This window comes from Quercus robur, chromosome 3 (assembly GCF_932294415.1).
Source record: "Quercus robur chromosome 3, dhQueRobu3.1, whole genome shotgun sequence".
In the NCBI taxonomy this organism is placed as follows: Eukaryota; Viridiplantae; Streptophyta; class Magnoliopsida; order Fagales; family Fagaceae; genus Quercus; species Quercus robur.
Genome location: NC_065536.1, coordinates 1036436 through 1057181, shown reverse-complemented (window position 1 = coordinate 1057181; position 20746 = coordinate 1036436). Strand labels below are relative to the sequence as shown.

At 34.3% G+C, this 20746-nt stretch overlaps 1 protein-coding gene across 1 annotated transcript; it reads left to right on the top strand.

Moving 5' to 3' along the window:
• The first annotated feature begins 13556 nt into the window (after positions 1-13556).
• On the top strand, positions 13557-16349 carry LOC126716594 (putative receptor protein kinase ZmPK1). Its single transcript, XM_050417430.1, has one exon. It carries the CDS (start codon positions 13729-13731, stop codon positions 16138-16140), a length of 2412 nt encoding a protein of 803 aa, XP_050273387.1. The 5' UTR covers positions 13557-13728; the 3' UTR covers positions 16141-16349.
• The last annotated feature ends 4397 nt before the right edge of the window (positions 16350-20746 follow it).

The window sequence follows — 20746 nt, the reverse complement described above, 5'->3', positions numbered from 1 at the left end:
TGGGTTAAAGTGAGTTTCAAAATAGTTACTCAATTGATGAAAATTTCCCATAGATAAAGGGTTTTACATTTGCATTCGTCGCCTATTATTTTAAGAAAAAACTAAGTAAAAAAAAAGGTACATATTTATCTATCTATATATATCTAAAAGCTAAAGCTTAGTATTTATTTTTTCTGCGCTCCTATTGAGCAAAATCAACAATTACATCTTCCTATTACTATCTACTTTAATATCACTTTTCATCTATCCCTTTATCTTCATTTATTTTTGGCTTTATCTTATTCCCCTTCTCTTACTATAAATTTACAATTATCTCTCTCATTCTATATATATTTTTCCTACAAACAAAATGTTATGTCTCTCTCTTTCTCTCTCTCAAAATTTTGTTTTTCATTTTTTGGTGGATTTAAAAAAAAAATAAAAAAAAATTTCTTGCATCTCTAGATTCTCTACTTTAGGTTAATGAAATTTTGTATTATTTGGAACTCTAATTTTGGTTGATTTGATTAAGTTGTTCTCTTTTTTCTTCTCTCTGATTTCATAGATCAATGTTATCATATTGCATTATAAATATATTATATAAGAATATAATGTTATATCATTACATTATATAACCTAATTTGGATAATTTAGTGTTTATTACTATATATATATATTTTTTTATTTTTACCTTTTTCTTCTCATATTATTTTCTATAGATTTCTTATTATTCTCTCTTGAAAAAGTAACTACTCTCTCTCTCTCTCTCTCTCTCTCTTTTATTTATTTTTTAATTCTTTCTTGCAATTCTATGTTATATTGATGAATCATTTTGATTTATAAACTCTAATTTGGGTTCATACATTTTGGTGTTGTATTTTTCAGTTACATTTTGGTGTTGTATTTTTTAGTTCCCCATTACAATTAGTATCTCTCTCTCTCTCTCTCTCTCTCTCTCTCAGGTTCAATTTATTTATTTATTTATTTTTGAGTTAATACTTGATTATTTTGGAAGTAAGAGTTTGAGTTTATATCTAAACACAATCTTGGTTATGCTAATTACAGATCAACATTCGGTTCATTTCGGTCTATTTGGGTTCACTTCATCCACTTCGGTCCAGTTCAGTCTACTTCGGTCCATTTCAGTCTACTTCGATCCACTCCAGTTCAGTTAGGTCCATTTGGTCTACTTCGGTCAATTCAGTCCAATTTGGTCTAGTTTGAATAATACTAAAGCTACATTGCTGATTTGAATAAAATACACCTTTATTTGAAAAAAAATAAAACCTTTTTGAGTGATTCCGATGTGGTTGGGTTTGTCATTCTCCAATTTGTTGATTTGAGTGGTTGTTGAATCAAATCAATACACAATTGGTTTGAATTAGTCTATACATAATTGGAATGACCATGGGAATTGCAATGGCAGTGCTTGATATGGCAAAATATCGGAGAGATGGAAGAAAATTTTTCTAGAGCCCTGACTCTTATACAATGAAAAGACTAAATGTTTCCGTTGAATTGTGTATCAAATTGTATAGAGTAATGCCTTTGATATATGCATAGAAGTATAAGTATAATATACATGATGTCGCGGAAGTCCGAAGAAAGCACACATGATGCTCTGTTGATAGAACAGAAACTAAACTATTAGCTTCTGGTAGTAAACCTTGAATCCACGAGTGGTTTTCTCGAATCCACAAGGAGATAAACTGGAATCCACCAAAGAAAGAATTTGACAAAAGTCTGTGTTTATTGGTAATAGTCTAATTTTCCTTTGACGGCTACAAAACATATAAATATTAAGGAAAACGTCTGAAACCCTAATTCGCACTAATTACGCGATTAGGTAACAAAATACCGAAATTCACCAAAAATGGAAAAATTGAGTTAAGTGAAGAATCATTAACTACTAATCTTAAGAGTCGTCCCAAGACAAGTGGGACCTTATTCTGACTTTTGAGCAAAAAGTTATTAAGGAAATAAAAATTACTATAAATGGTAAAATTGCAGTTTTGGGGCCTAAATGAAGGAATTTGCCATTTTTAGGGGATACCTTATGGCATAGCAATAATTATTGCTAAGAAGACCATTTCACTTTAGCCTACCAAATTTCATATGATTCCAATTCTGAGGCTCATGATTTCTACTAGTGTCTTCTTGCCTTACACAATGATTTTAGGCGCACGTGAGAGTCTAGATAAGTCATGGCGATCTGTTTTACATCAATAGAAGTACAAATAAAAGTGAAGTAGAAGGTAAAATGAAGTATACTGTATTACATGACTTGAATGGGCATGAGCCTACTGGACTTATATTTTAACATCCAACGAAAAGAATGAAAGAGAACAATTTGAAAAAGTTTTCATAATTTAAATTACAAAGAATTTCTAAATTATTTTTTCAACAACATTAATCCTCATTCTAAGAAGCATCTCTACTACTTGGTTCATGTTGGGTCTCTCATCCTTGTCTTTTGCCACACATTGCAAAGCCACTTTGACCAGAAGTTCCAACTTATCTTGATCATATTTGCTGGCTATCATGGGATCTATAATTTCATCAATCCATGAACTCCTTGTAGGTGTTCCAATGTTAATACATTCTCTTACCAAAGTGACCAACCTCTTATGCTCCCCTGTCTCCACTGTCCATGCCAATTACTTTTAATTTTCATACACAATTACTTTAAAAAATTTAATGAACGATGCCACATCTCATTTAACATCTCTTTTTTGCAAATCATTAGTCAGTAAATATATGATAATATTAAGAAATGTTACAAATGAGATTACGAAAAAGAAATGATAAAATTAATTAGCTACTATCATTATGAAGTAGTAGTCTATGATTTAACACATCTAAAGAAATGGAATATATAGATTTTACTTACGGTATATGTAAAAATTCACATTTAAAAAAAAGAGTGTATGTAAAGGTTTTAAAAAAATGTATATTCTATAAATAAGAAAAAAAAGGTATTTGTAAGGTTTTTATTGATTTAAAAGAAAATGAAAAATCAATTATTAATAACTAAAACAACAACAACAACAACAACAACAATATATAGGAGTAATTACATTCCCCTTCCTTGAGGTGTAGAAAAATGACAATCTAGGGAAAAAAATATTTTCTCCCTTTACATTTGTTTGGCCAAGTTTTGTTAAATTAATATTAAATATTGTGTACTAACCTGCCTATGTTTAAGGGTAGGTTTCTAAAATTATCCTCAATTTCAAAATATTGAGTAATGACTTTTGCTTTTTTTCCCTTTTCTTCTCAATGAGTTATGGAGAGATTTGTCGTTTCAAATGTTTTCGTATTTTATATATTTTGTATTTTTATTCTAAATTTATGAGTAATGTTTTCAATAACCATGGTTAAACATTTATAAAGAGATTCTTAAAAAAATTTAAATAATTTTGTGATTAATATAAACAGAAAGAGAGAAGTGTTAATTAAGCCTAAGAGTGTTAATTTCTTCAAACTCAAGGGAGAGAAGTGTTTTTTCTCTTTAGGTTTGGGGTGGAGGGCCATTTCTCTAAACCTCAAGGAAGGGGAGTGCTATTACCCCAAATATATTTAATGAAATTACCCTAAAAAAATTATCCCGCGCAATACGCGGGCGGTCTGCGTTCATGTTAAAACTTAAAACTACATAGGAGGGCTTTCTAATGGTCAAAGTACAACTAAATATATTAAGGTCAATTATGGCTTTTTCAAGTGGGGGCATTAATAAAGAGCACGTTCATTAGGCTTAATTTTTAAAATCGAACTTGGGTATTTTTCTTTGATTTGTAATAAAGACGATAAATTTTATGACAATTAAATAGAAGATCGTACATCATCATATAACTACTTGATAATGAACGGAGGAGATTCATTCAAACAACACTGCATTCATCCTAAACTGTGTCCCTAAAAGCCAGAGCATGTTTATATTCACCATCTAGGAGCAAATGACCCTCATGAAAACAGTCCGCAACAGATGAAAGACAAAGCCGAACAAATATTCCATGAGTAAGTAATGCTGCACACACAATACTTTTTATTACAGCTGAGTTAACAAGTTTTTATAGGTTTCATCAAGATCTACCGTGACATCACTTTTTTACCTATTAATAACAATATGCCCCCACGAAAGTTGTGAAAATTTTTGTGTTTTTAAACTTATTGTTCCTAAATTCACCCACCCTCTCTAATGATAGTGTGATTTTTTATTTTTTTATTTTAAGATTATTAGAAAATTTTTGATTGAAGCGAAAATCCATTCCCCAAAAAACTAAGATTCAAAATATACAATGGATTGGATAATAGGTGGAGAGAGAGGCAAATTGGGTCTGTGAGAGAGAGACCCAATTTGCCTCTCTCCCTCACGGCCTCTCTCTCTCTCTCGCAGCTGCTAGTAAACTGATGTGGGTGTGTAAAATAGAAAAGTTAGCTTTTTTTTTTTTTTTTTTTTTTTTTTTTTTTTGTGTGCAAAAAAAATAGAAGGAAAGTTTCAGTGGATGCTCTTAGAATATATAGTCTAATTAGTTCCAAACTGTTCAGCAACCTGGTCTTTATCGAACGAGTTAGCTGGTTCTTTTGTTTTAGGCTCTGCCCCCCAACCTTAGTTGAATAATATTCAATGTAGTTTGTTCAATTTCTGCCGTTTCAATAAAATCTTCTTATTCTCAACTAAAAAAAAAAAAAAAAGTTTTGTAAATAAAAAATACACAAAAACTTTGACAAATTATAGTTTTTGTGGGGCTAGTTTTAATTAGGAGCGAGGAGCAAATATAATTTTCTTTGACCCTTTTTTTTATATTAAAAAAAAATTAAAACTAAAATTATTCAAAAAAACTGGGGGTCTAGTCTCTTACATGGTTCTGTTCCTAGCTGGTGGGGCTTAATTGAAAGCTTTCTCTTCGCCACTTTGCTTCCATGTACATAAAATATGCACTTTTTACAAAATTATTTGCCATTATGCAATCCTGCTCCAAATTAATAGATCAGTAGGTCTACGAGCACTGAAAGGAATTCGGTTAATCAAAACCTGCATCAAGTCAAGTGTAGGAATTCGTTTTATCTATAATATTGAAGTATGTAAATTTCTAAACTCTTTCATTCTTGGGCTGAGGCCATAAGTCTTTTATCTTTGGGCCAAGGCTCTAAAGTCTTTCATTCTCCGGAGTGATGCCCTAGGTCTTTCATTTTTGGGCCCGTGCCTTTGACATTTGTTCGATCTTTATTTTGGTTTCTATTTTAGAGGGACGTAAAAAAGTGCCTTCTTGAATGGTGATTCTTTTGAAGAAGTCTGTATGCAACCTCCTTTAGGTCATGTGCATTCCTCAGATAAGGTCCGTGGAGTTTGCCATGACTCAAGTAGGTTATTTGGTTTGTCAAATTTAGCTTTGTAATTGCTCAACATGGTTTTGTCCCTAACTCTTATGATTCTACACTCTTCATCCGCAAAATGATTATCAATATACTCTTATATATTCTTCTTTTATGTTGATGATATAATTATGAGCTCTTCAGAAATTTCTCAATAAGAACCTTGTGATGAATGATTTGGGGACCTTGAACTATTTCCTTGGGCTTGAGGTCACTTCCACTCATGATGGGTATCATCTCTCTCTTAGGCCAAATATACATATGAGCTTCTTTCCAAAGCCATCTTGACTAATTGCAAAGACTTAGGCCAAATATACATATGAGCTTCTTTCCAAAGCCATCTTGACTAATTGCAAAGACTGTTTCTACCACTCTAGAGGTTAATGTGAAGCGCCTAGATGCGCTCTCTATTGCCAGTTGGTTTGGCAATTTTATCCATCTCACTATTACCAGGACCAACATTTCCTATTTGTTCACTTAGTCAACCAATTTTATCCATCTCACCGTTGTTCTCTCTTATTATCACCAAACCAGAGATCAAGAATGTTAGGTTCTAAGGAATTAGGAACCAATGTATTAGAACTTCATTTTGTAATGTTGGCAAACCATGATCAAAACGTTTTTAGTCTTGTTTAGACTTGTTCAAAGTATTTGTTTTTATGTAAAGTTGGAATCGAGTTACTGCAGGATTTACTATGTAAATCTGCCTGGCTCGATTGATCGAAAGTCGTGCAGATTGTTTTTTCTGCAGAATTTCCAACTCTGCCCAAGCCCATTTGACGTGTAGGGTTTTATGTTTTGTCATAAGTATAAAAGGGAAAATCTTAGCCACGTTTTAGTGTTGCTCTTTATGTTGTGTGTGTGAATCTTCTGTGAGATCTAGAGGTGTTTGCCTTTACATACACTTAGGGTTTCCAATCTCAAGATTGATGTCAAGAGTTTGGTGATCAATTCAGTTGCTGATTTAAGAGCTTAAAGATACACAATCGGGAGTGCTTGTACTTGCTGGGAATCCAAGAAAGAAGTAGTCTGTGGACTCGGAGCTATCACATGGTCGTGGTAGTAAGTTTCCTACTCGAGGTAGCAATGGGATGTTAGTGGTCTAAGTTGCTATTATGTAAATTTCAATTCTTTCATAGTGGATTTGTTTTACCTTGAGAATAGCTAGGTTAAATCCTCCTCAAGTTTTTTACCGGTTTGGTTTTCCTCGGTTATCATATTGTTGTGTTCTTTATTTTCCATACTTTACAATAATATGATATATGTGTGTTAACCTAGCTAGATTTGATAATTTGACTAAGTAATCACTTGGCTAATTAACTAAATTAATCTGGTTGTGTTTTAAGGGGTCTAAAAACAAACAAAGAAAAATCAATCTAAAGAAGGCTCCATTGAAGATTGGAGATCAATTGTTGAAATCATAGAACCATCGTATTTAGTTGCTATGAAGAGAATCTTCGAGGTGGTCCTTGAAATAACATACGAAATTCATGAGAAAAGTCCATTTTGTCACTATCTTACTATGTGCTTTTCTTTATTGCTTTATTACTTTATTTGGTGACTTGTTAAATTTGTAGTAGTAACCTAAAATCTATTGATAATCATAATCGGTTAAATTGGGTTAATTTTTTTATTTGATAGAAAAAAATTAGGCTTGTGTGGTCATTGTCTTTGCCTACTTAAATCCTGTCATACACGGCGTGAGACCACTTACCCAATATTGGTGATTGTCACTATTGTCCTTGATTGAAGGCTAATAAAAGGACCCATACAAAGATTACAATATTCAAACGTTCAAGAATTTTATTCTGTCTATGCCCTTCAAATCTACAAATAAAAAATTGTTTTCTCATTCATGGAAGAATTCTATAAAAATATATAAACATAATAAATTTGTTAGGAATACACGAGTTAGTGAAGTCTCATAGTGGATAAGAATGACAAAAAGAAGTGGTTAATATAATATAGTTGAATTCAAACTCACAAACTTAAGTATTTTGAGTCAAGTAGTGTCCCTATATGTTATTTCCCCAACAAAGTTCATTGGCATTTGGCCCTTTAATATCAAGTGAGAGTATTTTGAAGTTAGAAGCAGATCCCACCTGCTTGAATTCCAGCTGCTAATAGAGAAAATTAGGGCTCGTTTGTTACCATTGTGACAGTTTTTAGACCCCTTAAACAATTGATTAAACTTAGGTAATTAGTCAAGTTGTTACTTAGTCCAATTAAACAAGTCTAGGTTATCACAATAATAAAGATCAAATCATGCAAAGCAGCGGAAAATAAATAAGACAATGATATGATCACCCAGGAAACCGAACCGGTAAAAACCTGGGGAGGATTTGACCTAACTATCCTCAAGGTAAACTTGAATCCACTATCTTGAAAGAATCGAAGTTCATACAAAAGGACTTACAAGTACCCCCGCTTGACTTCCTAATGCTACCAACTAGTAGAACTTACTGACACGACCACGTGCAAGCTCCGAATCCACGGACTCCTTCTTTCTTGGATTCCCACCAGTTACAAGCACCCCCGCTTGTGTATTCTTTAAGTTTTAATGGCAGCAACTGAATTGATCATCAAGGTGTAGAAAATATCTCCTCCTTGAAAACCCTAAGTTTGTGTAAAGGAAAGCTCCTCTAGATCTCACAAGAGATTTACACAAACCGCAATATGAGCAACACTAAAACGTGGCTAGGGTTTGCCTTTTATACTTAGGACAAATAAGAAACCCTAAAAACGTTTTAAAACAAATAGGACTGAGTTGGACGAATCTGCAGAAAAACGATCTGCCCGAGCTTCGATCGATCGAGCCAGGCCGAAAGCCACAGTGCTTCCTGCTTTAAACTCGATTCCAACTTTACATTGACATACAACTTTGAGCTAGTATTAAACACTTCTAAACACATCGTTTTGATCGTGGTTTGCCAACAATACAAATTAGAGTTCTAAATACATAAAATCCTAAACTTTAGAACCTAACACATTGTTTAAATAACAGTTTTCAGTGTTTAAACAACATTACACATATTTTCACACACTTTTTTATCCACACGTATTTCCACAAAATACAAATAACATTATTAGAACAACATTACCAAACCTGCCCTTAATTAGCAAACCACAATGCACTGTACTATTGACCAAAATTTTGAACTTACATTTTAGAGCAAGTTGCGTATGTAAGAAAACAAGAAGTCAGTTTGTCAAAAGTTGACTGACATTTTTGGTGACAGTTGTATACAATGGCTGTCTTACATTTTTCTTGAAAATCAAATGAAGAAAGAGAACGTTGCCCAAAGGAGTCCATTGTTTATATTTAGCTATATATATATACGACTAGACTTGGTCCTGATTAATTCTTCCAATAACAAAGTCTCCAAGATGCCGTACTCGCAGGAACAAAATTACTATATTTGGCATATTAATTATTAAACACTATCCTCAAGTTGTTCTAAACTAGGCTATATAAGCATGTAATTAAAGAGTTTAAAATATCGATATTGAGCGTGGACTCATTATTTCAATTAGGCATCAATTCGGCAAATATATTACAATAGAGAGCTTGTTATTCTTTATTGAGCTTAGGTGAATTCAGCATATACTCTGTTGGTCACTGGTCAGTCTACTTAGCGTGAAACACAAGGGTGCATGGGTCTTGCCGCACTATAACAAACTTGAGTTTTTTCAACGTATTTTTATCTACTGTTATTAAAAGCCTTAAGTTTCTATGATTGTACTAAATTGTTGAGTAAAAGTAAGAAAATTCACATATTTATTTTCATAGTTGGTATAATTGTTGAAATTAGTGTTTAAAAATATATATATATTTTTAGTTTTTTCTTCAGTCATGAAATACTTAGGGTGTGTTTGGATATTGTTTATTTTGTTGAAACTGAAAAATTATTATTGAAAGTACTGTAAATAAAGGTAAAAGTTAGTTGAAATGGTACAGTGAGGCTCATGAATAGTGCCTGTGGGGACCGGCCCAAAATAACAGGCTGGGCCTAGGCCCGTCTGAGGACGCAGCCCATCCGAGGAGCCAGCGTGACTCAAGCAATCCTTATTCAGGCCCACTGGGGTAAAAAAAACATGTCCAAGGAGTAATTTCTCCTCGGATACTGCAAAATCCGAAGTAAAGGTACATCCAAGCCACTACAGTCCATCTTCTGAATACGTAAAAAGGAAGGAAACCCGAAATATCTCAGCAAAGGCTGCTACCACCACATTAAATTCATTACAATTACTCTCCTGGCCGCATTAATGTGGAGAAGACCCCTGAACAGTGTTACCTTGGCTACCGCAACTCACAAAGAACTGAGAGAGGTGTCTGATGGGACAGGTGCTTAAGTGGGGGTTTGGATGATCAATAAGTATAAAGCCTAGATGATTGGAAAGGGCCTATATAATATGTAAAAGTCCCCCAAGAGAGGGGGACGAGAAAAAAGAAGAGAATACTGTAGCATGAAGAGGAGTCCTACTGCATTGATTTGTATCTATTAATCAACTTTTTAGCTCTATCATTCCGGGTGACCTTTCAACACAATAGCATTTGTTCTTGTTCGTGTGTTCCCTTAACCCATGCAACAATCCGTTTAAACTTACTTAAATCGAGTTCTTTAGCCCATACTCTACAAGAATTCATTGTGTTGGGCTTTTTGGACCAAGGCTTGTAACAGCAAGAATTTGGTTACTAAATTGTGCCCTTACAGTGCCAAAAAGTGCAGTGGGGTCCATGATTAGTACCAAAAAAATACATGAATAGTACCGTGGGACCCACCATTTTTTCAATAAACGCAAAATTTTTTCATCCCAATGCAATCCAAATGTACGCTTATAATCCACTGGAGATATAAAGAATATTATTTTTGACACAAGATATAAAGAATATTATTGAGACTTTTTTTTAAAAAAAATTTATGATTATTATTGTTCCTTATTGAGACTTCTGAATTATTGTTTACAGGTGATGGACCACTTTTTATTTTATTTTATTTAAATTATAGACACCAATTTAAAAACTTTTAAAAAAACTTATATTTGAGATGTGATAGTTCAAGAGATCCAAATATTGATGGCGCAGACATTTATAAAACAAATAAACTAGTCTTAGAGTTAGTCTAAAATTTGTTTAGATTTCTCAAGTATTTGAACTCTATATTGAGTTTATTATAATAAACACTTGAATATTAAAAGATGTTGCTTCTATTCAAGTGTTCAATGTAATAAACACTGGAATATAAAACAAGTAAACTTATTTTATTTTATTTTTCAATTTTTACTTTCCTTTTATAACTTCTCAACCCTAAAAAAAGATTGATAAATAGGAACACTTTATTGCTCTTTATTCAATGAACTTTCTGTTATGAGTATATATATAAAATGATAGGCCAAAAACGAATTGACCCCTTGTGATGAATTAATTGATTAATTAGTCAAGTTTATTAATTAATCAAATTAACTTGCAAATACATGGTAGCACAAACAAATTACCAATAAACTAATTATGCAGCGGAAAATAAATAACACGGTAATTTGTTTACAAATGAGGAAAACCTAACGGCAAAAACTCCATCGGGTGATTTTTAGGTCACCACTCTTGAAATTCCACTATTATCAAAACAAGCGGTTACAAGTAAAGGAATCCCAGTACCTTATACCAACCTACAGTTGAACCCTTACCCCAATACCCAATTAGACTTGTTTTGTAGTGACAATTTCCCCTTTTGAAGCACGACTTCCAAGTACATGACTAACCAATGCGCGGATCCCAATATGAGACTTCAATCACCAACTAGAGAAGGTTGTTGGCTGCAAAGTTCTTCAGTTCATCCCAACGATGAATATCAAGAAGATGCTTGGTCACAAAACCCTATGGTGGACATATACAGCAACTTCTTCACAAGAATGATGAACTAGGGCAAAACTTTGTCTCCGGTTACAAATTGTTTGAACAAACTTTGCTTAACACTTGTGCAACTTGTCTACACTTTGACGGCCCTCAAAATAATCTTTTTATATGTCTAGGGTTAGAAGAAAAGAAAGTCCAAATACATAATCCTGGATTAGAGTCAAAATAGAACTAGAATTTTGTTTTTCATAAAGCTCGACAGATAGCTGTCTGTCGAGATGCTGTCGAGCAACTGTTGAGCCATGGGGCTAGAACAACTTCTTAAGCTCGATGGATAGCTAGCTCTCGAGCTAGCTGTTGAGTTTTAATGAACAACACTTCTTCAGCTTGAATCTTGGACAGACTTACATGTCTTCAATACTTGATCTTGAAACACAGTTTCTTGAAGTATTAAACACATCCTAGATCTACCCAAATACAAGTAAAGTGCGTTTTGTCAAAGGATAAGCCAATTACATAAAATAGTGACATATGTTCCTAACAAGTGAATCACATATGTCCTAACATAAAAGATGCATAAAAAATACATATAAATATAAGAAAAAATAAAGGATGAGAAGATGATCACGTGCCATCATGATCATGTGTGCTCATATGCACAAGCATCTCACATAACCCCATATTTATATTTATATTGTGTTTTTATTTATATAAATATGAATAACAAAGATATAGTTGTCAAGAGCTTTTCAATGTAGATATAAACCATATTATATTGTTGTTTCCGTTTTTCTCTTTTCAATTAGTCTTTCACTCAATAGCCTTAACAATATAAATTCCAAGGAAAAACAAGTAAATATGTCATAAAAAATTCAAAAAGTTAAAAAAAAAAAAAAAATCAAAGTATTCCAATGACAAGTATGATATTCTATGCTATCAATATAATATTTTTGAGTTTCATGCGACTCGTGTGGTCATTGTCTTTGTCATACATGGCGTGGGATCACCTGCCCAATAATGGTGCTTGTTACTATTGTCCTTGATTCAAGGCTAATAAAAAACCCCATATATAAACCTATTATACAAAGATTACAATATTCAAACGTTTAAGAATTTTATTAAGAATTTTGTTACATCTGTACCCTTTAAATCTACAAATAAAAAACTGTTTTCTTATTCACGAAAATTTCTATAAAAATATAATAATTTTTTTAAGAATACACTAGTGAGTGAGGTCTTCCATTGAATAAATAATGATAAGAGTAAGTGATTAATATAATATAATTGAGCCAAAACTCATAAGTTTAAGTCTTTTAGGTCAAATAGTGTCTTTATATGTTATATTAACTATTTAATTGGAAGCTACCCAAGATGTTATGTCCCTATCAAAGTCTGTTTACGTTTTGCCCCCAATCCCAAGTGAGAGCATTTTGAAGTTAGAAGTAGATCCCACCTGCCCGAATTCCCGCTGCTAATGGGAAAAATTAATTAGCAAACCACAATGGGCTATACTATTGACCAATATATTGAAAATTATTTTAGAGCAAATTGCTTATTTAACAAACAAGAAGTTAGTTTGTCAAAAGTTGACTGACATTTTTGGTAACAGGTGTTTGCAATGGCTGTCATATGTGAAATTGACGAATGTAAAATGCATATGTTAGACCATGAGATGTACCATTTTATTTTAAAATCAATTAATTGGTGATAAGTAATGGAGGAATACTCGGGTCATTTATGACATTCAATATCGTGTCTTGCGGGCCTGTTATTTGAATAGTCGAAGAGAACGGAATTGTGATCCACCAATAACATATATCCACGTTAGAGGATAGTCAGAAGTTCAATTGGAACTTTACAATGTACTGTGTTTACTTTGAAATCTATCCCAAAAGAAAGAACCATTATTCAACAACTGACCAAGAAAATCATTCAGGGAAGGGCTTAAAATGATTATTATATTATCAGTGGTCAAATAATGTTACTAGCACATTGAAAATAATATTATTAACAACTCCCATTTTCTCTGTCTTGAGTAATGGAAACATCTTCCCACATTGATATACCACTCTGAAGTCTGACCATTGTGATAAACATGCATAAGCTCCTACAGCCAGATCTAAAATTTTAAGCAATTAATATAATGGTCCTAAAAATGAAAAAAGAAAACAAAACCCCCCTCCCCCCTCCCCCCAAAGACCTAGACTTTATCTTGATTAACTTTTCCAAAAGCAAAAGTCTCTAGATGCCGTACTCGCAGGAACAAAATTACAATATTTGGTAATATTAAACAAAGTCTTCCAATGACAAGTAGGATATCCTATGCTATCAATATCTCCTAGTTTCATTAATTTTTCTCATTTGTCTAACATGACATGCCAAGTCTTGGTCTGCAAACTGCAAAGGTTTCGTTATTTGCCATTTGCCAAGCAAGGAAAACAATGACTTCTGGTTTTGACTTGTGAGCATTTGCTATCTTCAATTATATATATAACAAGTAGATTGATCTCGATCGTGCAATGCCTCTTGCATTTCTAATGGATACCTCATTTTTCTTCCTTTTTCTATGTCTATTACAAACTCTTCCTCTATCTTCCTCTAATACTTTTGACACACTCAGAGGCACTTCTCTCTCTGTTGAGAACCCAAGTGACATATTGGTTTCAGCTAATGGTGAATACTCAGCTGGGTTTCTCCCAGTTGGGGACAACGCATTCTGCTTTGCTATATGGTTCAACAAACCCACAGTTTTCACCGTCGTTTGGATGGCAAACCGAGATGGTCCTGTTGATGGAAGAGGTTCACAACTCTCAGTTTTGAACGAAGGAAAACTTATCCTGACCAACTCAGTTGGTATCACCGTTTGGACCACTATAACACCAGCCTTGACCTCATCCGAGGCCACCAATTTGCAACTACAGCTCCTGAACACAGGCAATCTCGTTCTTCATAATTCCAAAAGTATTGTCATCTGGCAAAGCTTTAATTCACCAACAGATACTCTTCTTCCCCACCAAACACTCACCATGGTTTCAAGCCTCATCTCAAGAAGAAGCCAAGATGACTATTCCTCTGGCTACTACAAGCTCTTTTTTGACGATGATAATGTGCTCCGCCTGCTCTTTCAAAGTCCAACAATGACTAGTCTGTACTGGCCAGACCCTTGGGTTGAAGACCCCGGACAAGTTGGAAGGTCTAAGTACAATACAAGTAGACAAGTACTACTAGATGACTCAGGCTATTTCCGGTCATCTGATGATTTCACATTCTTTGCAACAGATTTTGGTGCAGTAACTCACAGACGATTAACGCTTGATCCTGATGGCAATCTTCGATTATACAGTTTGCAAGAGATGAATGGGAGTTGGGATTGGGTTGTCACATGGCAAGCCTTCTCTCAACCTTGCCACATTCATGGAATCTGTGGACCCAATAGTCTTTGTACTTATGATCATGTTTCTGGCAGGAGATGCTCTTGCTTGCAGGGCTTCAAGATGAAAGATCATACTGATTGGTCTTACGGGTGTGAACCAGAATTCAGTCTCTCTTGCAACCGTACAGATGAGGCAAGCTTTGTCCAATTTGAACATCTCGAATACTATGGCTCAGATCTAAACTACTATCCTAATGTTACCTTGCAGCAATGTCAAGATATATGCATGAATTGGTGTAAATGCAAAGGTTTTCAATTTAAATTTAGCAGCAACGGTACTGTTGGTGCATATAATTGTTACCCCAAGTTTCTGCTAATAAATGGTCACCAATCACCAAATTTTGAAGGAGATTTTTATTTAAGATTACCCAGAATTGGTCTTTCCTATAACAAGACTCCTGGTGATGAATTGAGGTTAGAATGTTCTGACAAAAAATCCAAGCAGCAAAGAATAACATACGAAAATAAGACGGTAAAGCTTTTGCTTTGGTTTGCCACTGCTGTGGGAGGTATTGTGGTGACCTGTATTGTCCTGGTTTGGCTTTTCTTGTCAAGAAGTAGAAAAAATTCAAACTCAGCAGCACAAGGTTACCTCCTAACTAATAGAATTCAACGATTCACCTTTGATGAGCTAAGGAAGGCATCGCGAGGATTTAAAGAAGTGATTGGACAAGGAGCAGGAGGGATAGTATACAAAGGTGTATTGCCTGATCAGCGGGTTTCAGCAATCAAGCGCCTCAATGAAGCCAACCAAGGAGAAGCTGAATTTCTAGCAGAAGTGAACACCATTGGAATGTTGAACCACATGTACTTAATTGAGATGTGGGGATATTGTGTAGAGGGAAATCATAAGCTTTTGGTGTATGAGTACATGGAGCATGGATCTTTAGCTGAAAATCTTAGTTCTAATACACTTGATTGGAATAAGAGGTTTGAAATTGCTGTGGGAACTGCAAAAGGCCTGGCTTATCTACATGAAGAGTGCTTGGAGTGGATTTTGCATTGTGATGTAAAACCTCAAAACATACTTCTAGATGCTAACTATCAACCAAAAGTAGCAGATTTTGGCCTGTCTAAACTACTTAGTAGAAGTGCAATTGATCATTTAAGCTTCTCCAAGATGAGGGGCACTAGAGGTTATATGGCTCCTGAATGGGTTTACAATCTTCCCATTACTTCTAAAGTGGATGTGTACAGTTATGGGATTGTGCTATTAGAAATGGTAACTGGAAAGAGCCCAAGGGGCTTGCATACCTCTGACAGTGGAGAGACAAGAGACCATAAGAGGTGGGTCACATTAGTAAGAGAGACTATTGACATTGAGAATGCTACAATGTCATGGATTGAGGAAATTATAGATCCCATGATGGCTGGTAGATATGATAAGGTTAAGATGGAACTTCTGATCAAAGTTGCTTTGCAATGTGTGGCAGAAGAAAAGGATGATAGACCCACCATGAACCGGGTTGTAGAAATGCTTTTAAGCCATGAGGAATGATGTTGTTGGAAAAGTAATTTAAAAGATCGTATGTGTTTTTTCTTTTGTGAAAAACTAATGTTTATGAGCCGTAATAAAGGGATTTAATATTTATTCGTCCTTCTACCTGCAAATCTTGCAAGGTTACACGATAGCCTTACACCATGGGTGAGATACGTTATTAACAGCAATATTTTTATATTTGTTTTGAAATCTGTAGAAGTATACCCGGAAGTAATGCAACGTTAGATGCATTAAAAAAATGTATTTGTATTTTATATTTACTGCATGTTCCAATTTTATCGAAGTAATGCAACGTTAGATGCATTAAAAAAATGTATTTGTATTTTATATTTACCTTTTCCCGCATGTTGTAAGCATTAAAAGGTTTTCTTCAAAATCTAAATTTAAAATATACCAGAGGAGTCTATAAAATCATTTGTGATAAACAAGTTGCAATATTTACTATTGAAAGCTCGAAAATGTGCTAAAAACACAAGAGCTGTTTAAACCCCCAAATTAAAGGTTACGGCTCGATAGATTTTATACTAACTTAATTCTAAGTGCAGAATAGTATAAATGCGAGCGGATAAACAAACAAGCTACTCTAACACATATTCATATAATCACAACAGTAAAATGAAATGTAAAAGAGTAGGGAAGAAGAATGCAAACACAGATAACACGCCGATGTGTTATCGGAGAGGAAATTGAAGAACTCGGCGAAAAACCTTTCCGCCGCCCTCTAAACGATAATCGATCCACTAGACAATCAGTTGAGATACATGGGTTAGCAAGAGACCCTCCAAGCCTAATCTACCCGATATACCTAAGCCCTCCAAGCTCCTACTCCAACAAGACTTCTCGGAACCGTGTCTTGTCTAGCTCTCCGGATCCCGCAATCCACCCGATTGCACCCACCAAGCCACACTGGCCTCTTTTGGCAATTCCCCAAAGCTTCCCAAGCTCCAAAACACTCTCTACACTCTGAATAGATGTGGGTTGTGTTTGAGTACGAATCTCCTCTCAAGGTATGACAATGGGAGAGGGATGAAGAAGATGCTACAATGATTTCTCATTAAGGATGAGTAGCTCTCTCTCAAAAAGATGGGTGTGTGTTGTAGAAAACCTATCTAGGATTTTTATCTCTGAATGGCCTCATTTACATTTGTGGTTAATAAGGGTATATATAATATGGGTGAAGGGTAAGAAGTCACTCTTAAAAATCCTCCAAGCAGAATGTTTCGCGACTATCTCGTGGGAAGGCCTTACCCGCGAGACACTCGCGAAAACGACAGCCTGACATGACTCTTCAGCTTCCAGTCATGTGCTTCTCACGTAGCTCTTTAGTGGCTTAGCTTCTCGTGAGCTTCTTGCGAAATGCACTGATTCTTCACCAACTTGATACTAAACCCAATACAATAAAATCTCACAAAATACAAGGAATAAAATTAAAGAAATTACAACACTTTTTGTCATGGAATAAAGCCAACATAAAACATAGTTGTAAATCACAACTTTATAATCTCCCCCTTTGACTATTCTGTGACAAAACACCTTATAACAGACTCTAGACTTAAACGTGAGTTTGGGAACAATGACAAACTCACTTACACCTAAATCTAGAAGCTGTGATGAAACTTGGAACATATGTACCTGTAACCTGAAACACTTGCACAAAACACATTAGACCCTCAAGGTAAATCAAGTGATAAAAGGACAGGTATAATGTAACAAGTAAATTGCGATCAAGTAAACATTATGTGAAGCATATGAGCATCTTGACCATACACCAAAACAGTCATATAGAAATGACTACAATGATCATATAGCAAAGCAAATGATCATGCGAACATGCAACCAATAAAGCACAATAGCATAAGGATAAAAGCATGTCCAACACACGACCAATGAAAAATACATGAAGTATATGCATCTAGGAACAAGATCCTACTAGGGCACAAGAGCATGATGCGATGAGAGCTGCAAAGCATAGATGACACTAAACATAACTCAAAGCACCATAAAGCAACGAAAAAACAAGCATAAAGCAAAACGAGGTTTTCTAAAAAAAAAAATGTCTTCTCTCCCTTGGTATATGCATCTCCCCTATGGCTTTCTCCCCCTACGAATGTGCACGAGGTAGAATTTCTCCCCCTAAAAATGTGCACAAGAGTCATATAGAAATGACAAAAGTATACACTCCCCCTTTTTGTCTCAAATAGACAAATGAATCAAGAGGAAGGTGGGAAAGAAAAGAAGATATGACAAGGGTAAAAGATGATGCATGAGGGGTGCAAGATGAATGAGAAAATGAAGCTCAAACATAAGACAAAAACATAAAAAAAAATGCTACAAAGCATAAAGTAAACATGACATGCTAAGGATGATTGAACATGATATAAACCTAGGCACAACAAGGACACAAGAACATGTTATATGTGTTAAAAGGTTTAAAAAGACTTAACTAGTATGAGTGAATGCAAAACATGTCAAGTGTTAGAGTGTGTGCAGTAAGGTGCATCTAGTGTGCATGAGAGATGCATGACTAATGAATGAATAAGCACTCATAGGGCAAAGTGTATAAAACACACCACCAATGATCAAAACATGATAAACATGAATAATTATGGTGATCTCCAAAATTTGGTACTCATCGGAATCCAAAACAGCGAGAAAATGCCATCTGGGCATTTTATCAAACATTTAGAGTGCACACACTACACATGTATCTTAAACAATGCAAGAACATATGAAAAACTTGCCTAAATACATGTTATTTTTGCCATAAGGGGCCAACACCCAAAACAAATCAACATTTAAAACAAAGCCCAATAAAAAAGATTGACAAAAATCAAGTTCTCCAACTTCCATTTGAGAAAATTTCAATTATGAACATAAAACCCCCAAAAACATAATCTAAGGGTCAAAATCGATTAAAAGAGTTAAAGATTACCTTAGAGATGTTAATTGAATGAAAAACACTTGAAATTAGTTGGGTTTCGATGTAAAAACATTAAAACAGGGGTTTGGGAGAAGATGGGAGACGTTTAGAACAAATGTCACATGAAATGCCCTTTAAAAGCTGATCTGGAAATTTTCGTGGGAAGTTTTGCTGGTTATATACCTGCGAAATTTCGTTGGTATCTCGCTGGTAAAATTTACTCGCGAAACAATCACGAAACGTTCTGTCCAAAACTGAAAAACTTGAGAATTGGACCCTGTAACTCGTGACTAAACTTACACATGAAATAAGTCACGAAAACACCCAGAAAACATATTTTTCACACAAAAACAACTTGAAAAACTTTGAAAAATATGGGTGATACAAATCACATCCAAAAGCAAACAAAAAGAACAAAATCTTTTTGGTTTGACCCACATATGGTTGAGCACACACACATCACATTTGAACATGTACAAAAACACAAATGAAATAGGCATTCATTGAACATTAAACTTGTGTGTTGTGTGTGTGGATCAAGTGTGGAATAATCCTTAGTCTAGAGTGAAGTTTCAATGATCAATTCAATCAAGTTATACACAACTAGTACTAAGTCAAGTGGTCTATCTCAATTATAGAAATAAGCATATATGACCTCCCACAAGAGAATGATTACAAAACTCAGAAGCTTTTCATTTGGCTTTTGCATAAATCATAACATTTTATCCTTTTTGGATAATACATCTCTTTTTGAGATCAGTGCTTGAAAGTTTTGATATTTCAACATTAAGAGATAGCCTTTGGCTTTTTGAACACCATACATTTCAATACAAGAGTCGCTTTCCCTTTTTCCTAGTCAAATACTAGTATGTGCGATAGGCTTTTACAGCTCATAATATCTTTTCATTTTGAGAGGTACATTTGGTGAGCTTTTTCGCAAAAACATAAAAAATAAAGGTGGGAAGATATATAGGCACAAGTCTATGCAAGTATCAAGACCATCAAGACAATTGACCAATCAATCATGACAAGCTTGAAGATCTATTTACAACAATCACACATAGTTTTCAAGATTTCTCCTACAAAGATATATGTACATACATAACAAGCTAAGCTTATAAATGCATTATGCCATTAGTACGAAAGTACTAGGTCAAATTCACATGAGATATGTGCTCAAACATATACGATCAAACTTTTTGAATTTTTCACTTTTTATGCGGTTTTGGATTTTTTTTTTTTTTTTTACTCACACAAAACAAAAACATAAAAGTAAGATAAAAAACAAAAGCAATGCATACAAAAAAATGCAAGATGCACAAAATGCATGAAGTTATGACATTTAATGCATAAAAGGTCCTACAAAGATCGAAAGAATTAGATCAAGGACCAAAAGAGTAAAAGCTCAATTATAGGAACCCTTCCTCATCCAAACACAATAATTGTTTGGAATGAGTGTCTCATGAGAAGTGAGACAAGGGTTGGAAGAATGAGAATCGGAGATGCACATAGACAAGTAGTTAAGAGCATTAAACACTTTCTTTAACAACATGCTATCATCACTCAAATCCGGTTTATCCTTTTTAGCACAACTTCCAAGAAGCTTAATTTTCTCTTTTCTTTTAATTCTTTTAAGAGCTTGAAACTTAGAGTAATGAGGTCTAAGATGACCAAAGACACCAC